We start from the raw sequence: 19,928 nt of genomic DNA, 5'->3' as shown, positions 1-19,928 counted from the left end.
GAAATCGGTATGCCTGGAGAATCAAAACAGTTTGATTTTTGGCTTTTCAACTATGAAAAGCTAAATCTGTAACTCTGCCTTGGTACTCTCAATACAAAAATAAGGAGATAATAACTATTTCATAGTGGGACTGTAAATTTTAGTATGTTTATTGAGAAGGTGAAAGCAAAGTCGCTCAGTGTGTCCGACTCTTTACGACCCCATGGACTGTAGCCTACCAGGCTTCTCCGTCCATGGGATTTTCCAGGCAAGAATACTGGAGTGGGTTGCCATTCAGTCTGTTTTTTAAAATACCCATGACTTTCTTAAATATGTCTTTAGGCACTCAAGACAATCAAACAAGATATGCCAGCAGCTTTACCTGTCATTTAGTCCTATCACTCCATCTGAGATGAGATCAACCACATGATCTGCCCTGAAGGCATCTTCGGTTCAGTTCAGTCATGTCCAACTCTTTGCAACCACATGGACTGCAGTACGCCAGGCCTCCCTGTCCATCACCAACTCCCCGAGTTTACTCAAACTCATGTCTATTGAGTTGGTGATGCCATCCAACCATCTCATCATCTGTCGTCCCCTTTCCTCCCGCCTTCAAAATGAGTCAGCTCTTCACATCAGGTGGCCAAAGTATTGGAGTTTCAAGAAGGCATGAGACTACTTACAAAATACAGATTAAAACCTATTTTCCTAATTCTTTGTTCTGTGTGCTCTTACCCTCCAACTCTGCTTAAGATACTGCTGTAAAGAAATGGTACATGAAAACTGTTACTCTACCCAATAAACCCTAGCTACATAAACTGCTTATTTTAACCTTTCCCAGAGATTGAGAATGTTTAACTAAAAATATTAACAGTCTTTTATTCAGCAAGTCTTTACTAAATGTCCATTGTGGACCTAACAATCTGATAACCAAAGGGGCTCAGAAGAGGGGGCGGGGGGAGCGAGGCAAAGGCAGAATTTGTTGTTGCTGTTGTTCAGCTGCTAAGTAGTGTCCTACTCTTTGGGACCCCACGGACTGCAGCACGCCAGAACTACAATCACAATATAATTGTGATTCTCGTGATAAATTAAGGTAATAGCAAAGACCAGAAGAGTTCAGTATCAATAGCATACTATTTACTACCACTTAAGAGAATGCAGATACAATCAATCTCAGGAATCTGACTAGGAAAACTTAATCGTGAGTTTCCATCACATTAAACGTGAAAAATAAAAACAAAATCTGGCATTAGATACACTGCTGGGAAGAGGAACACTCCAAATGTTACTAGAGCTGTGGGACAACCTAGCAACACCCATCAAAATGTAAAATATGCACTTAACTTAGTCATTATCTTTCTAGGAACCTATCCTACAAGTGATTCAGTTATATGTACCAGAATGTTCATTGCAGCTTGGTTGATAATTGTAAAAGAACTTGACATAATCTACATGAAATAAACTAAGGTACATTTACATTGTACCTACAAGGACATGTACCTACAAGGATAGTCTCCACAGTATAAGTGAAAGTTATTAAATATATATTACATTTATATGGGCTTCCCAGGAGGAGCTAGAGGTCAAGACACCACCTGTCAATGTAGGAGACATAAGAGATGGGGGTTTGACCCTTGGGTTGGGAAGATTCCCCTGGAGAAAGGCATAGCAACCCACTCCAGTATTCTTGCCTGGAGAATCCCATGGAGGAGCCTGGCGGGCTATAGTCCATAGGGTCTCAAAGAATCAGACACAAGTGAAGCAACTTGGCATGCACACACGCATGTGTACTTATATAAGCCAAGTTGACTTCTGTAAAAAAAAAAAAAAAAGAATCATTTTAATGAGCCTAAATTGGAGGGAACATAAAACAGTAAAAATCAATTTTCTAATATAGTAATTAATCACAGTTCACTCTTTTTATTGCCTACACAAAGTTTTCATAAAATTTTAATCAATTTTCCACAGCAGCAGGAATAGTAAACATCTCTCTCCTGCTAAGAAGTCTTCCATTACTTCCCAAAGTCATTTAGTCCCAACTTTTAACAAGGTTTATAAAAAAACATTCAGAACTCCCCTGGTGGCACAGAGGATAAGAATCCGCCTGCCAATGCAGGGGACACAGGTTTGATCCTTGGCTGGGGAAGACTCCACATGATGTGGAGCAACTAAACCCATGTGCTACAACCACTGAGCTTGCCTGCTACAACTCCTGAAACCCAAGTGCCTGGAGCCTGTGCCCTGCAACAAGAGTGGTCCCCACTCGCCACAACTAGAGAAAGCCCATGCACAGCAATGAAGACTCACTGCAACCAAAAATAAAAAAATTTTTAAAGTGATACATTTTTGTAAAATAATCACAGAAACTTTCTTACAAGAAATGGAAAATTAAACATATTTCATAAACAATGAAGCACTGTATACTAACTTAAGCTACTTTCTCCCCTTGTTAAGAAATCAGAAAAAAAAAAAAAGAAATCAGGTCTAATGAGACACTGAGAATTCCCTGGTTGTCCAGTTGTTAGGACTTCGAGCTTTCACTGCCTGAGGGCCTGGGTTCAATCCCTCATCTGGGAACCAAGATCCTGAAAGCTACATGGGGCATCCAAAAAAAAAAAAAAAGGGTCTACAGTCTAATGAGACATGGTTTTCCAGAAGCAATCAACCAAAGATTGAGGAAATACCTTAATATTTTCAATGTGATAATACTGTGGTTATTGAGTCCTCACATTTTAGACATGTCTTTAAGGCTGAAATGATAAAACTGCCTTAAAATAATGAAAGAAGTAGGAGATACAGAGGAGTAATACTGGTCATATACTGATAATGTGTCTTACACACATGGATGCACACAGTTCATTCCACTACTCACTTCTATTTTCAAGTTTTGAAGAGAAAAAGCAAACAGTAATTATCTACATTACATAGAGACTGCTGGAAATTCCAAGAAGCCCAACGCTTACCCTGTACTACACAGTGAGGCAGGAAATGTCTACACTTATGACAGAAAAAACATTTTGATGACTATGGTTTAAAACTATCTAACAAAACACTTGTAGATGCCATGCACTATCATTACTAATTTTTTGCTTCTGTTGCTTCTGGTTTCCTGCTCAGATTCTGAATACCTTTTTCAGATGTTTTAAAAAAAAAAAAGCCACAAGTAAAAAATGTGGACAGTAAACTTAACTGTTTCTTCTTTTCCAAACAACTTTCGGTGTAACTGATGGTATCTGTTAACATTGGGAAGATTTTAGAAAAGAACATTTATTTCAATTCCCTTCATAAATTATTAAGCTGAACAGAGGGCATACATGAGTTTGATAAATGATGAACAAGGTCTCATTTTATATATTAGAATCAGAGTTAATGGTTAAAAAAAAATTTCACTTTTGGGCTTCCCTGGTGGCTCAGTTGGTAAAGAATCCACCTACAATGCAGGAAACCTGGGTTCGATCCCTGGTTGGGAAGATCCCCTGGAGAATGGAACGACACACTTCCAGTATTCTGACCTGGAGAATTCCATGAAATGTATAGTCCATGGGGTCACAAAAAGTCAGACACGACTGAGAGACTTTCACGACAAAATAAAATCCTCAATTTGAACTACAAAGTTCTTGCTATAAATTTAACAATAAAAGCTCCAGACCAGACGTTAATTACAATCCCCTACAATCTCAACTCCAGATTATCCAAAGGCTGCCAATGCCTTCTCTAACACTGAAATCGTCCCATGTGGACGCTAACTGAAAGATGTTCACCCTAGGCAGTTAAAATCACATGCTTTCCTCATTACTCTGGTTGTTTAGGATTAATAAAGCAGAGGAAACAAATTGCTTAATGCAAAAATACTAATCTCAAGGAAAGGTAAAATATTAATCAATGAGGGAGGGAGGTGTGTCAATGAATCCTTGGAAGAGTATTAAAGCTAATGGCTTTAGTTGAAAACCAATTTCTCTTAGATCAAAAAGGTAACAATCTACAAAAGCTGGAAACACCAGTATAGTAAAGCACTTTCCCTGATAGTGGTTACTTACATACATCTTTACAAATAAGTCAATAATTTGCATCACAGATACAGCCTTCACTTAAAAAATGAATTTCCTCCAAGTGTTCCTAGTTCAACATTTAAAAACAAAGTACTGAGGAAATGGGTCATTAAGCATTAGTTTACAAGTTTTAGAATGCATAAAGATGCCATTTAAAAAAATGCAGATTTCAGGGGCCTTTCTGTAGACCTACAGAATCAGAATGGGGGGTGGGCACTGGTGAAATACAGCTCTGCATTTAAAACAAATTCCACAGATTAGTTTAATACAGATATCTAGGAATTATTTTTAACAATGAAGTTTCCATTTCATTGTTAAACAAAAGGACCCCGCCCAGCTGAAATGGCTTTCCCCATCTAGTGAAAGTGTGGCAAAGAAAAATTTCCAGGTAGAACTGGAAAGCAAAAATATTTGGGGGAATTCCCCGGCAGTCCAGTGGTAAGGACTCCGCCTTCACTGACAAGGCCTGGGTTTGATCCCTGGTCAGGGACTAAGGACTTCCCTGGTGGCTCAGATGGTAAAAGCATCTGCCTACAATGCAGGAGACCCGGGTTCTGTCCCTAGGTTGGGAAGATCCCCTGGAGAAGGAAATGGCAACCCACTCCAGTATTCTTGCCTGGAAAATCCCATGGACGAGGAGCTTGGCAGGCTACAGTCCATGGGGTCGCAAATAGTCAGACACGACTGAACGACTTCCCTTTTCACAAGGACTAAGATCCCACAAGCCACCCAGTGCAGACAACGCCCCCCGCCCCCCCACCAAAAAAGAAAAAACCCTTACAGTATATACTGTGGTTGGCCATTACTCCAGGATTTTAGCAAACACCCAACAACAAATGCCAAGTGGCCCAGAAGTGATGCCACAAGTTTCCCCAACTTTATAAAACCCTACAATAATTCTAACTTATTTAGAAAAAGTCACATGCTACATTCCTGGTCTGTACCAACGTCTTCTTGCAGACAGAAATCTGAAACACCAGCAATTGACTTTTTCAAATCCCTGAATCCAAAATGAAGTGTAATCTGTCATTAAAGGCATAAAATATTTTGACAAAAACATCAAAAGTTTAAATCAGTGAGAAACACTGAAGAGGGGGGCTGCACCTGAAAGGAAAGCAGATTTATTATAACTGAGATGACATAAAACTTAAGTTGCTTTTCTGAGAACTTCCATCACTGCTAAGGTTATAAACCCATCGCATCCCACGCAATGTGGCAATAAAATACCACCAGGGAAAAACGTTTTTCCACAATTCTTGTTCAAAACCAATTAGGCAAACAGGCTGCTACAGCTGATGAGCACGCAATCAAAAGCAATTTTCTCTCTGTAATTCAAAATAGATAAACGTCCTATTTGCACATCAAGTCAAACATAAAGTTCATCTTTTTCTTTTTGCATAGCTGAGATCACTGAATGAAGTGGCAAAAGAAAAAGTTACTTCATCATGACAAAGAAATGCCTACAAACAGAAGGGTCAAGGCAAGCAACAAAGTTACTCTTATTTTTATTTTGAGGAAAAACCCAAAAGTCAAGGGAAAAAAGCTTTAAAAAGCTTCACCTCTAAAATTTGTTGTTGTTCAGTCGCAAAGTCATGTCCGACTCTTCGCGAACCCATGGGCTGCAGCACTCGACTTCTCTGTCCCTCACTAGCTCCCGGAGTTTTCTCAACTTCATGCCCATTGAGTCAGTGATATTATCGAACCATTTAACCCGTACAAAGAATTCTACTATAACACTTCACACTACTTTAGAATAGGGCAGCACCCCACAGGTCTAGTCAAACACTAGCAAAAGAGAAATTTTACTGTGACCAAAGCGTAAGTTTAAAATGAGTAAGCAACTTCTAAAAACAAAAAACAAAAAAAAAGGCATATTTAACAATTCCTTCATGTTTTGACTAGCAACCGTTTTTAAACTATCTTGTTGTTTGATTACAATCTCATGTGAAGTTAATTACACATCCATTCTTCAGGTAAGACCTAAAACAAACGTTACACACCATGTTCACAGAACAGAAAAGTGAACAAGACTACAAAGATTAGGTTTAGTTTCGCCATTTAACTTGACAAGGTTTTGGGTGAGCCTCTCAAGTCTCATCTGTGAAACTGGGTTTATACTCATTTACCCTCACAGGGTTAAGAGGATCAAAGAGTTTCCTATGAAGAAAAAGCCTTGACAATTATCTACAAGAATGGCTTACTAGACCGTACTGCTATCACACAATATTTGTAAATCACGGTGAACCCTATCAAGACCTCTTTTAAAATTTTATTGCCCCATATAAGCGTCGAAACTGAAACATTTCTGAATATACTGTCACGATATGACGCTCAGCCAAATAACGGCCAAATTTGCCCTTTTCCCTATTTCACAGCTAGGTGAAAACTCCGAAACCTCTAGATGTACAAAAATACTCCTTCCTTTCCCGCGTTTCCCTGCCTCATTAAACTGCTTTTCAATTTTGCCAAGAGTCTTCTTTTTTTCACTTTCTTGATACTTAAACAACAATAAATCATCCCTTAACCAAGGATCCAGGCAGACTCCTCCCTCCTAGGCTATTCTCCCGATTCCCTCCAGCCACTGGGTCAGACACTTGACCCCGGGGCGGCAGGGCCCCAAACCTTGCCGAGGCCCCGGCTAGCCCCAGCCCGCGCCGTTCCCCTCCCCCATGGCGCGCAGGCACAGGCCCAAGGCCCGCGGGACTTACGCTCTCGTGGTCCCACCGCACGTTGCTGCGCTTCTCATCCGGGGCGAGGTTTCGGTCCCTGCCCATTAACTCATCCAACAATTGCGCAGCCGAAATCATGGTGCTTTCCTCGGGCGGCTGCTCCCACCAGCCCTGGCACCTGCCAAAGAAAACGCCGGCAACACAGTCGCAAACCTCTCAGGGGCCCTAGCAGGCCTAAATGCCTCCTCTAACCAGGAGCCGATAAGACAAAATGGCCGCCGCGCGGGCGCCTTCCCAGCATGCCGTTCGCGCGCGTGCGCCGGCGGGGACACGCCCAGACGCCCAGACCAGGGAGTTGAGAGCGGGCCGCTTCCGCCGGCCCGGGGGCAGAGCCTTCCGAGGCCGGGACTCCGCCTCTGCACGTCGGAACCGCCCTATGCCGCGCCAAGGCTACTCACGGCGGCCGAGTCCGTTGCTCTCTACCGTGGGCTCGCGTTGCCCACTCTCTTTCACAGAAGTAGGAGCCTACGTCTTGAAGCTTCAACACCACTCTGAAATGGAGAAAAGGGCAGCGGGTAGCGTATCACTTATCTCACGCGGTGCTCTCTATGCCGTCTTCCAGTGGAGGAAACGGAAGATCAGCACTCTTGCCGTTTTCCGACTCCATTCTTCTAGCTTTGAGCTTGTCGCTTCTTCTACCTGGGTTAGTCCTCCCACTCCGACTCCCCAGATTAACAAGGCAGGAAGAGATAAGGAAGTTTCTACAAGGTCAGGAGGAGTGTAGGGAGGAGTATGCCTCCCAGACCGGAATCTTGTTTTTAATTACTGATTCATTTACTGAACAAATAACTGAGTACTTACCATGTACCCGGTAAACTCCTGAAGCTAAGCTCCGAACCTTTCAGACACGGTGTTTGCTCTCACAGACCTTGAGGATTAGAGAGTGAGACAGTCACTATAAAAATAAATAAATAAATCGACATAAATTTTAGTAATAAGTACTCTAGCACCATTAAAAGTATGGACTCTAAAGACAGATCGTCTAGGTTGGTAATCCCAGCTCTGCCACTCTGCCTTCCTTTCTCGATCTGTAAAATTAGGATTTATAGTAATACCCCCCTACATACATAAGATGTTACTGTGAAAATAACACGTGAGACAGGTAGAACAGGCCCAACACCTTTTAAGTTTAATCATTAGCTAAACAACAACAAAAATTATGATCATAATGGAGGGAAAATAGGGTTGTGTCAAAGAGTAACAGAGAGGACTGTCTGTGGAAATGACTTAAGACCTAAAAGATGATGGCTCTCCAGCCAAACAAAGTGGACAGAAAATAATTCAAGGCAGAGAGAGTAGTATATTAAAAGGCCCTTTCATTACATGAAGCAATGTTCATCATTATTTTAAGTAAACCTGAAACTGGCAGGATTCTCATTAAGTGTCCTGAAGATGCCAAACATTTGAGAGATGCTGCTTTAAAGGGGTAGAGAAGGAACCAGCATAGGATGCTGTGAAAGGAAAGCCAAAGATGTAAGAGAGAAGTCAAATATGTAAGAGGAAAGTCTGAAGAGTATAGTCAGGGAAGATCAAAGAAAAATGGAGGAACTGTTTCAAGAAGGTGAAAGTGACCAACATTGTAGAAGTCTGCCAAAGGTCTGGCATGAGAAGACTAAAAAGAATTCATTGAATCTGTAGCTGGAAGTCAGACTGAAATGGATCAAAGAATGAAGGAACAATGAGGGGGTAAAATGGCAGATGGACAACTCATTTGAAGAAGGGAAACAGCAAGACAGGGTGAGAAGTGAAAGGAGGTATGAGTTAAGGAAGGCTTTTTTAATATGGGAAATTAGAATATGTTTAGTGTTGGAGACTAATACTTTGGTCACCTGACGCAAAGAACTGAGTCATTGGAAAAGACCCTGATGTTGGGAAAGATTGAAGGCAGTAGGAGAAGGGGACAACAAAGGAGATGAGATGGTTGGATGGCATCACCAACTCGATGGACGTGAGTTTGAACAAGCTCCGGGAATTTGTGATGGACAGAGAAACCTGGCGTGCTGCAGTCCATGGGGTCCCAGAGAGTCAGACAAGACTGAGCAACAGAACTGAACTGAGTGTTGAAGGTAGAAGATAAGAGAATAGCTAAAGTTCCAAATTCTTAAGAGGGGAAGGTGATAGTGTAGGCTCCAGGGCATATTGGCCTTTCCTAGGAAAAAAGGACCTTTTCTCCACTAAAACTACAGAAGAGAAAAGATAGAAATCAGTTTGTAGATGTAGCAGTGGGATAAGGGAGTTTTCAGTTGATGGCTGCTGTTTTCTCAGTGAAGCATTTTGAAGGTTCACCACTGCCACGACCACCAAAAAGGGGGAAAAAAGTATTCATCTTGAACTACAAACAGGACTTATAAAACCTGAGTGCAAAGTTACAGCTTCTGCTCAACTAAAACCTTTTTTTTTTTTTTTTTGGCCTGCATCACACAGCTTTCAGGATCTCAAGTTCCTGACCAAGGGTTTAATCTGGGCTCCACTCTGGCACCCAAAGTGTTAACCTAACCACTGAACTTCTAATTCCCTCATTCATTGCGCAGACTTCAATGGCGCATGTGCATCGTGCCAGAAACTGCATTAGTGACCAAGAATATAGATAGATGTATGAGACCTGGTTGTCAGAGAGCTCCTGATCCATGAAAGACAAAAATGTAATGATAATTTCAAATGAAATAAAAGGAAACTACTGTCCTTTGGATCTCAGAGGCAAGAGCTCCTACCCTGTCCCATCCTAGGCAAGTCTTAGAGTATAGCTTGGTTTTTTGTAGACTCTAAGGGTAGCCAGAGCCACAGTTAGTGTGTATTACCACTGCTGATAACGAATTCACTCATTTGCCTTTTTCATTAGTTCAACCAGTACCAGCATCAACTACTGGGCATCATGGATTCAGAGAAAAAAAGTTTTGTGTTTTTTTTTTGCCACACCCCGCAGCATCTGGGATCTTAGTTCCTCAACCAGGGATACAATCCATGTCCCCTGAAATGGAAGCTCAGAGTCCTAACCACTGAGCCACCAGGGAATTCCCAAAAGTAGTCTTATGAACAAATCACAATGCCCAGTTTATACATAACTTTTATAGATTATATGAGTTGGTTATTTTCTTATGATGAGATGAAAAACAACCTTATCAGTCTGTGGTGTGCAGACCCCTTTCCATATGTGTTGCTAATGCAAAGTGTAATGGACTGAATTGTGTGCCCTACCACAAACACACACAAATTCATATGTTCAAATTCTCAGAGTCCACAAAAGAACCTCACAATGTGATTGCATTTGGAAACAGCCTTTAGAGAGGTAATGAAGTTAAAATAGGCCCCAATACAATCTGACTGGTATCCTTATAAGAGGAAATTTGGAAACACCAGGTAGGCACACACAGAGGAAAGGTCATGTGAGGGCATAGTGAGAAGGCAGCCAGCTGTAAGCCAAGGAGAGAGGCTTCAGGAGAAATCAACCTTGCTGACACGTTGATCTTGGACTTTTAGCCTCCAGCACTGTGAGAGGATAAATTTCTGTTAAGCACCCAAGTCTGTGATACTTTGTTTTGACAGCTCTGGGGAACAAATATAGAAACAAAGCCACAGTTACTAATGCTTCCCAGACTTCTGTGTGGTCCCATGACGCCATCCTCTATTTGCTTTGCTGCCTCAATCTTTTTAAATGTAAACCTGGTTATGTCTCGTCCCTGCTCAAAATCCTTCAGTGGGCCCCCATCTAAAATTTAAACACCAAGGTCATCCATGAGCTTACCTGCTTCTCCAACTTTTTGCTACTGTTCCCTCACACCCTGAACACCCCTGCTTCCTACCACATCACATTACACTGCTCTAGACATGGAATGCTCTTTCCTCACCCCAGAAACACCTACCCATCTTTCTCAGGTCACACGCCAAGCATCACCAGCTCTGTAAAGCCAACCCGGAGCCTCATTCTCTGCCTGTCACACACAACAACTGATCATCTTCTTTGTGCTGCCATTTTACCTTGTACATTTTGGGGTTGGTCACGTGATACTGCCATTATCAGCCTTTTTCTTTTAAATGAAAGTTTCTCCCTTTCCATCTGGTGGCAGCCTTCAGTTTATCTCAAAGATAAGCCAAAGTATGCGCTTTCAAATATATCCAAGAGCTATGGAGGAAGAAGCAGTCCCATGTAATGCACTTTCTTCTCAAGGTGTGCTGCTGACAGTACTGCCAGCTCTCTGCAGCCCGCAGGACCCTCCATCCTACCTGGCCTCATAAAGCATGCAGACTGGGACACAAGATCAAGCAAGGTTATGTCACGTATCAGATTCCTGTGAGCTGTGTTGGCCACAAACGCCTAAGGGTTCCAGTTATGGCAAGCCTGATTATCATGGCTAAAGTTTGCCTGAAGCCTTCATTCTGTTGTGGAGGAGTGAGCTGGATGCCGCTCTGGGGCTCTGAGAGTCCTGGATTCTTACTGGGTTGGTGAAGATTCTACAGACAGATTCTTTGAGGTTATCCTCATTCCATAAAGCTACCAGAAGAAATCCTAACACCCAGTGGATCACCAAACCAGTCCAAAAGCACAGTGAGCTACAAGAGCTGACATCCACAAGTTTAAAGAACCACGGGCTCATAAAGGGTGACAAGTTTCACAGTACCACTGGTGGTTCTCATTATGTAGCTGGGAGATGGCACGGTACACTCCAGCTCCACCATTTCTGTCAACATAAGTAATGTTTCTGAAATTCTTAACGTGATAAACCAGAACATTCATGTCTAAGAAGTGTTTTTTAATTTGTCTGTGAAAACTGTGTCTATGGACTTCCCTGGTGGTCCAGTGGCTAAGAATTCGCCTGCCAATGCAGAGGACTCAGGTTTGATCCCTGCTCCAAGAAGATTCCACATGCTGTGGGATAATTAAGCCTGTGTGCCACAACTAGAGAGTAGCCCCCACTCACCACAACTAGAGAAAGTCCTCAAGCAGCAACGAAGACCCAGCACAGTCAAAAATAAATGACTAGATAAATAAAGTTTTAAAAAACTAGGTTTCTACAAATTATTTCGTGAATGCATTGTCAAATTACGGAAGTTAAAGTACAATAATGTTTGAAGAATGATGCATGCTCAGTGGCTTCAGTCACGTCTGACCCTTTGTGACCCTATGGACTGCAGCCCGCCAGGCTCCTCTGTTCATGGGATTCTCCAGGCAAGAATACTGGAGTGGGTTGCCATGCCCTCCTCCAGGTGATCTTCCTGACCCAGGGATCAAACCTGCATTGCAGGTGGATTCTTTACTGCTGAGCCACCAGGGAAGCTATAAGTGATGGTATATCTTGTTTCTAATAAGAGAAAAGCTGTTGTCTTTGCTTTATCTTTTTAGGAAGTTTATATGTCAGTGTCTAAATTGCTGTTTGGTACAACAGGTGTAAAATACATTCCATGGAAGAGGAGTGCAGAAAATAGCCATGTAGATTTATTGATGAATGTGATGAACCCCACAGCTTTATTGGAGTGATGCAGTGCCCATTATAGTATGGGTGCCGTCCCTACCACTTCTCTCTCCATGGTCATCAGGAATCTCCTTGTGGTTAAATCCATTCACACTTTTCAGTCCTTTCTTTCTTGCCCTTTCCGCAGCATTTAACCCTGTGGATCACTCTCTTTTCTCCAAACCCTCTCATTCCTTTGCTTTTCTTTCTACTATTCCGTTTGCTCCTCTTCAGTCTCATTTGAGGATTTCTCCTTTTCTGTCCATCAATAAAATATTGGGTGTTCTTTGGGTGTCTTTGGCTGTCTTCTCTTGACACTCAACATACTCTCTTGGGGCCATCAGTTCTGTTCCCATGACTTTAGTTCGCTACTTTTGCTGATGACTACCAAGTCCAAATCACCAGCCCAGAACTCCTTCTGAAATATTATACCCATATACATGACTGTTTACCGGGCTTATTGTTGTTACTAGGCATCTCCACTCAAATGAAAATCAGGAAAGAAAGCACAGGCTCTAGAATTGAACTTCTTGAGTTCACAGCCTTGCTCTGTCACTAAACTGTACAGTACTGGGCAAGTTACTTACCTCTCTATGCTTCAGATAATAATGATGGTCCTAACTTATAAGGTTGTTGTGAGAATGATTAATAACCGAGACAATTCAGGTACAGCATTTACCATAGTGTCTGGCAGTGGGTAAATGTTGCTATCAGCAGTAACTAAATGTTTTCAGAAAGCTCAATTCAACTGATTAAAAAATGAATTCATCAACATACCCCAAACTTTCTCTTCATTCTTTGATCCAGATCTTAGTAAATGGCACTACTATTTGCCCAGCCAGAAACTTGGGTGTTATCTTTGTCTCCTGACCACCACTTATCCTCCTATTAGATGCTCTCTTCCTTGACTCAACCTTGTTGTAATACACCACAGAGTGTTTTCAACATCCAAACTTTACACATAGTCATTCAATTCATTGAAAAATCCTGCAAAGTAGGTGCTATTATTATCATCCCTATTTGCAGATGCAGAATTTGAGGCACAGAAAGGTTAAGTAACTGATCCAAGATGATATGAGAGGCAAAACTGGTATACAAACCAAAGCATTCTGGTTATAATCTCCATACTCACAACCACTATGCTATATGCCATAGGACTTCTAGTATATATAATGTTTATCACATCCTATTGTTTGTCTTGTCTCCCTGGCTAGACTGCATGTTTTTTGAAATAAGGGACTCTGATTTCTTTGCAGCAGGATCTTCAGTGCCTAGAATAGTGCCTGGCAAACAATACATGTCTGATACACCCAGGGAGTTAAGATAACTCCCTAGAGACAAGACAAAGTGTAGATAAATGGAAATGAATAGCCATCAGGTTGCATTCAGTTATGGCCAGGGTAAAGGTTTTGTTTGCAGAGAAAGTTTTGTTTTTTTAATGTGAGAATAACAAGCAGAATACTGGAGTTAAAGATAAGTAGAGGTTGTTTAGGGTTTTCCAGGTGGTGCTAGTGGTAAAGAACCCACCCACCAATGCAGGAGATAATAAGCGACGTGGGTGCGATTCCTGGGTCGGGAAGATCCACATGGCAACCCACCGCACTATTCTTGCCTGGAGAATCCCATGGACAGAGAATGGACCCTGGTGGGCTACAGTGGGTAAGGTCGCAAAGAGTCGGACACAACTGAAGTGACTTAGCATGCAGGCACCAGAGATTGCTTAAGAAAATATTTATGTTCGTTGATTCAATAGTTATTGTAGGGCACATGGGTAATTTAACAAATAAATCCTTACGAAGAGAACTCACAAATTTTGATGTGTGCTCACTACCAAGCTTTTTGAACTGCTACTTTTTTTTTTTTTTTAAAGAGGCCACTATCTACTCCCCTGTCCCTTGAATTGTGCTGAAGGGCCCAATTCCAGTACTACTATGCACATCAGTTTCAGATGGAGTACCATGCTGAGAATTAAAGTTGGTACTGGGGGACAAATGAAAATGTAACCTCGAGCAGAGTTCCAGTTCACTATAAGGTCAATATAAGTATGCAGTCAGTTTATATTCAGCACCCCCTGATGTGCACTGTGTGAATGACTGTAACATAATAAACAGATATGAGTTTTTCATAAAACAGTAGCAAGAAAAAAGGGCATCCCAGGTGGCTCAGTGGTAGAGAATCCTGACTGCCAATGCAAGAGATGCATCCCCTGGAGTAGGAATGGCAACCCACTCCAGTATTCTTGCCTGGAAAATTCCATGGACAGGGAGCCTGTCCATGGGGTTGCTAAGTGATTGAGCACGCAGGCACAGCAAGAAAAGTGCTTGCTGTGCAAACCCTGGGCTGCCCCAAGAGAGGGAAATGAAAACTCCATGCCTAAATTTGTCATTTCCTATTTTATCTCTTGTGTTCAGGCCTTCCTCCTCCCCACCCCAGGGTTACTCCTTAATCCTTCCAACCCCATCTGCAAGCTTCCATCCTGTGCCACATTGGAAGATCTCGCCTAGGAACCTGGGCTCAGCACAACAATACTCTTCTTTTTCTCCTGCTGTATAGTAAAGCAGTGCCAGCCCAGGCTCTGAGCCTCGTTAGATTGATTAGGCGGAGAGTCAGGAAGAATGCTGTTTATGCTTGGACCACTTCTCTCCCTAGCTCCTGATATTAAAGACTGGGATAACTTGAAAGCCTCTTTGGTGTTCTTCTTTTCTTTTTTCCTTACATGGCCTTCACGAAGAGTAATTAATTATGATTTAAAAGCAGTAATGAATCACAGTGTATAGACTCTGAGCACAATATAAATGTTTTTCCTGAAAGCCGAATTAGAAGAAATCTCTAAAATGTAAGTAAGACAACAGCAGTTGAAATAAAGAATCGAACTGAATGGTCCCAAGCAGTGTCAAAAGAAAGAACCGTGTATTCTATTTCTGCAATAATGGGCATATAATAGTGGGATCGTTTTCAGCCCATTTCCCCATCCTGCTAGGCGAGAGTTGATTCAGATAAGGAAAAAGAGCCAAGCAAACTGGGGTAAAAACAAAACCAATTATTACTATTATTTTTGTGTGTTCTTAAACCAATTATTTTTGATGCCTGGTAAACACCCTGCTCCAGAGGATTAGGCTTTCCTGGCTCTCAAATACGCATTCTTCCCTTTCCTCGTGTCTGTCCTCCTCTCTGGAAGCTGCGGGGTGGGGAGGTCTAAAAATAGTTGGTGAATCACGGCAGATAATATTGTGCAGCAGTTACATAAACAGCCAGCCCTCGCGCGCGCGGAAGGTAGGAACGGAAAATATCTGGGTCAGGGTTGTCACTCTGAATAGGTTCCCCCGGAGCCGGCCTGTGGGAGGCGCGGCCGGGAGGAGGCTTAGGCCCGCGGGCCGGGAGCAGCAGGGGAGCGGCGGGCGTGCCACGGAGGGGGAACGGAGGCCCCTGGCTCGGCACGGGCTGCAGCGCGAGCGGGGCAGGTGTGCCCCGCGCGGTCTCTCCATGGCGGGGAGTGGTCCGCGGCGGCGGCGGCGCTGACCGGCCAGGGCTGGGCGGGCGTGCCCTGGCGGGGACCTGGGGCCAAGGAAAAATGAGCGCTCTCCTCGAGCAGAAGGAGCAGCAGGAGAGGCTGCGGGAAGCCGCGGCCTTGGGGGACATTCGGGAGGTGCAGAAACTGGTGGAGAGCGGGGTGGATGTGAACTCCCAAAATGAGGTCAACGGCTGGTAAGTGGGGAGCGGGGGAGGCCTAGGGTCAGAGCATCCGGCCCGGGACGCGACCTCGGCCTAGCGCAGCCCCGGAAGCCTGCTAAGGCGTGGCACGGCACCCCAGAGCCAACGAGGTTGTGCGCTCTGGAAGCTAGCACTGGCCCCCCTGCTTCGGAGAGTCTGCGGCGTGTCGTGCCCAAATCTCGGCCCACGTGGTCCTGCGCCGGCAGCGCCCACCCGAACCCTGGCGCCCCGTGCCCCGCCGACCCCACCCCCATAACGTGTCCCGAAAGGTGCTGATTCCTCTCACCCTCACTTGGAGCTCACACCAGTTCGAGTTTGGAATTACTCTGAAGAACACATCTGTGCAGAGCAAAAAGCATAAACAGTTGAGCAAACGTGGATCTTATAAACTAGCACGATTTCTTTTCTTTCCTTTTTTTTTTTTTTTTAAGCACGATTTCTTTTCCCAAAACTAGGGAAAATAAATCACTTGCATTCCTGTTCTGCTTCTCTATTGTCCTACTGCAGCAGTGATTTGCTGCTACCCACAGCTGCCTGTGGCTGGAAGACTCATTCATTAATCCTAGATAATGTTTTGTTTTGTTTTCTTAAAACAGTTTCAAATATGGGACTTTATCCAAGGCTTCAGATGCCTGCCAGTGATTGAGTCCTTCCCAACTAAATAAGGAGCCACATTTTAAGAAGTGCTGGTGATCAGTTTTTTTGTATTAAGTTACTGAATGTGGTGTTTAAATTTAAATTTTTTTATTTGATCCAAGTAATGCTTAACCAGGCTATTTGCTAGCTGAGAATTAAAGTGAGTTTGCAAATGTTTTATTTTCTAAAGTGGAATCATGCAGTTTAAAACTAAAAGGTTCATTGGAGATAGGTTCAATCCCAGAGAATAACCTGCCCTAGGTCACATAACTGTTAATAGCCAGGACCAGAATCACCGTTTCCTTACTTCCTCACAAATCCATCAACCAACTTACCCCAAAGAAAACAGCCTGGGTGACTGTTCAGAAAACCAGGAAACAGTAGAAATTGCTTTTTTTTGTTTTATTTTGTTTAAGTGTTTACAAACTAGCTGGCTTTTCCGTGTGTGGTTTCTGTGTGTGCTTTTCTATGTATGTGATTTCTAGCGTTGCTGTGTGGTTCCCAAGCTGTGAATCATTGTTTTGGCACTGGGAGGCAGTGTTGTATAGAAGAACAAGCCTGGACTTCAGTGCTGGTTCTTCTCCATTCCTGCTTAGCAATATGACCTTGCCAGAGTCACTTCATTTTCTAGTTATTTCAGAAGAGTTGTGAACATTTAAGGAAATGAAGCATCAAATAAGTAGGTAACATTTACTGAGCTTGCTCTGTAGTGCAAACAAGGTTCCAAATGTATTATTTATGTGTGTCATCTCATTCATAGCTGCTCAGGGACAGAGCTATTGTTATTCCCTTGTTTTGCAGATAAGAAAACTGAATAAGTAGTTTCCCCAAGAATTTACAGTAATTAATGGAGCTGGGAATCAAACCCAGCATCTACCTTCAAACCATGCTTTTTTTTTTTTTTTTTCAATTTATTTCTTTTTAATTGAAGAAGAATTGCTTTACAATATTGTGTTGGTTTCTGCCATACATTAACATGAATCAGCCATAGATATACATATGTCCCCTCCCTCTTGACCCTCCTTCCCACCCCACACAATTTTCTTTTTTTCTGGCCACACCTTGGGGCATGTGAGATTTTAATTTCTGACCAGGGATTGAACCCGTGCCCCCTGCAGTGGTAGAGTGGAGTCTTAGAAACCATACTTTCTTAACCACATAGTAGGTGCTCAGAAAAATATAAGATTGTTGAACTATGAAGAGGCTTTCATAGATTTAATTGGGGGAAGATATCTAATAGGACTTCTACATGTCCAGGGTTGAGTTCCTGGTCTCCCTCATACCCCTAACTGTCCCGAGCCTGCCTCTGAGTCCTCATCTGAGTATCTGAGCTGCACTGGCTGGCCAGAATCTTTGGTGCACTCCTTGCCTTCTGTCTTTCTCTCAAAACCCACATCCAGTCAAGCTGCTAATCCTGCCAGCTTCACCAGCAGTGATATAGTTAGAATCTGACCGTTTCTCACAAGCTCTGCCACTGCACCTCTTGTGCAAAGCCACTATCTGTCACCTGGATTAATGCAGTAGCCTCCTCATTAGTCCTATCCTACGTCTTTTCTCAGTACAGCTGCCAGAGGAATCCTGACTTAAAACATAAATCAGATCATTTAATTCTGCTTAAAACCCTTTAATGGCTCCAATCTCAAATTGGGGAAAAGCCCACAGGGTCCTACAGTTCAAATCCTTGTCCCTCAGTCCTTGGTCTTTATTTCTAGGCCTCATCTCTGCATTTGCCCCCTTGCTCCCTTCATTCTCTCCCCTGGCTTTCTTGCTTTTCCTGAAAACACCAGGCACAGGACTTCTCTGGTGGTGCAGTGGTTGAGAATCTGCCTGCCCGTGCGGGAGACAATCCCTGGTCTGGGAGGATCCCACATGCCATGGGACAGCTAAACCTATGCATCGCAACTACTGAGCCCAAGCTCTAGAGCCCATGAGCCACAACTACTGAGCCCGCGTATCCCAGCCACCAAAGCCAGAGCATTCCAGAGCGAGTGCTCTGCAACAAGAAAAGCCACCAAAGAGAAGCCCACAGACCACAACTCGAGAGTGGCCCCTGCTCGCTGCAACTAGAGAAAGCCCTTGTGAAGCAACCAAGACCCAGTGCAGCCAAAAATAAATAAAACAAACAAAATACCAGGCACAATGTTGATTCAAGGCCCTTATGTTTTCTCTTCCTTTCATTTAAATGCTTTTTCTCCCTCACCTCCATCAGGTCTTAGCTTAGATGTCCCCTGAATGAGTCTTTCCTTGGTCCTTAATTTAAAGTTGTGCCATGCCCCTCCGCTGTCTTTGGCATTCCTCAATCCCTTTCCTTCCTTTATTGTCCTTATAACACAATTGCTGTATACCATACTGTTTGTTTTGCTTATTTGCTGACTGCCTCAGTTTCCTCATCTGTAAAGTAGGAGACTTTTATTTTTGCCTGTTTGCTTTTTAATTATTTTTGGCTTTGTTGGGTCTTCATTGCTGCACATGAGCTTTCTCTAGTTGCAGCAAGCAGGGGCTACTCTTTGTTGCCATGCAAGGCCTTCTCATTGCCGTGGCTTCTCTTGTTTCAGAGCAGGGCCTCTAGAGCAGGCCGGCTTCAGTATTTGCGGCACTCAAGCTCAGTAGTTGCAGCTTTCAGGCTCTAGAGCATGCACTCAGGTTGCCGCGCACAGGTTTAGATGCCCCGTAAAATGTGGAATCTTCCTGGACCAGGGATGGAACCATGTTCCCTGCATTGGCAGGCGGGTTCCCAACCTAGATCACCGGAGAGTGTTGATGATAGTACTTAACTTGGGTTGTTTAGAGGACTAAATGAATTAATACATGTAAAGCTTTTAGAACAATGTCCAGTATGTAAAGTACTATATCTGTGTTAACTTTTTTTTTTTTTTGGCTGCGCTGGGTTTTTGTTGCTTTCTTTTCCGTTGGGATGTGAGGGCTTCTCATTGCAGTGGCTTCTCTTGCTATAGAGCACAGGCTCAGGGGTGCATGGGTTTCGGTAGTTGTGGCTTTCAGGCTCTAGAGCATGGGCTCAGTAGTTGTGGCTCACAGACTTAGCTGCTCCAAGGCATGTGGAATCCTCCCAGACCAGGGACCAAACCCTAGTACCCCACATTGGCAGGAGCGTTCTTATTCATTGCACCACCAGAGAAGTTCTGTTTTTGTTTTTTTTTTTTTAACTTTTTTTAAAAAAATTAAGCAGTGTGCTGGGTAATCAGATATAAAGGTTACCCTCAGAAAACATAGTAGCATGGAAAAGCAGAATGATTACTGCTTTTAATTCTTAGTTGTCCAGTAACCACAATTTCTGCACAATTGAAATTTATGTCTCTGGTCTGAAATACTTAGCAGCACTGATAGGAGGCCCATATTTCAGATTTCTGGTCTGAAAT

At 43.1% G+C, this 19,928-nt stretch overlaps 2 protein-coding genes and 1 pseudogene across 8 annotated transcripts in view; 2 read left to right on the top strand and 1 right to left on the bottom strand.

Annotated features, from left to right (window-relative positions):
* LUC7L3 (LUC7 like 3 pre-mRNA splicing factor) overlaps positions 1–6,996 on the bottom strand; it is a 23,094-nt gene extending 16,098 nt beyond the window's left edge. For 5 of the 7 annotated variants that reach the window (XR_006270045.1, XM_043471751.1, XM_043471762.1 and 2 more), the window contains exon 1: positions 6,737–6,996. Coding sequence is in view for 4 of the 7 variants with exons in the window: in XM_043471751.1 (XP_043327686.1) it covers positions 6,737–6,835 (99 nt within the window). In the remaining 3 variants the exon portion in view is untranslated. The remainder of the gene's footprint in view (positions 1–6,736) is intronic. The other 2 variants (XM_043471772.1, XM_043471775.1) reach the window with 1 other exon arrangement.
* LOC122448379 lies at positions 6,969–15,723 on the top strand (annotated as a pseudogene).
* The window catches only part of ANKRD40 (ankyrin repeat domain 40), a 16,699-nt gene continuing 12,244 nt past the window's right edge, over positions 15,474–19,928 (top strand). Inside the window, exon 1 of the mRNA XM_043471709.1 lies at positions 15,474–15,909. Within this exon, the coding sequence (XP_043327644.1) occupies positions 15,776–15,909 (134 nt within the window). The 5' untranslated portion in view covers positions 15,474–15,775. The remainder of the gene's footprint in view (positions 15,910–19,928) is intronic.

The sequence above is a fragment of the Cervus canadensis genome, chromosome 1 (assembly GCF_019320065.1).
Source record: "Cervus canadensis isolate Bull #8, Minnesota chromosome 1, ASM1932006v1, whole genome shotgun sequence".
Classification (NCBI taxonomy): Eukaryota; Metazoa; Chordata; class Mammalia; order Artiodactyla; family Cervidae; genus Cervus; species Cervus canadensis.
Note: the sequence above shows the minus strand (reverse complement) of the source record. Positions and strands in the feature narration are given on the sequence as shown.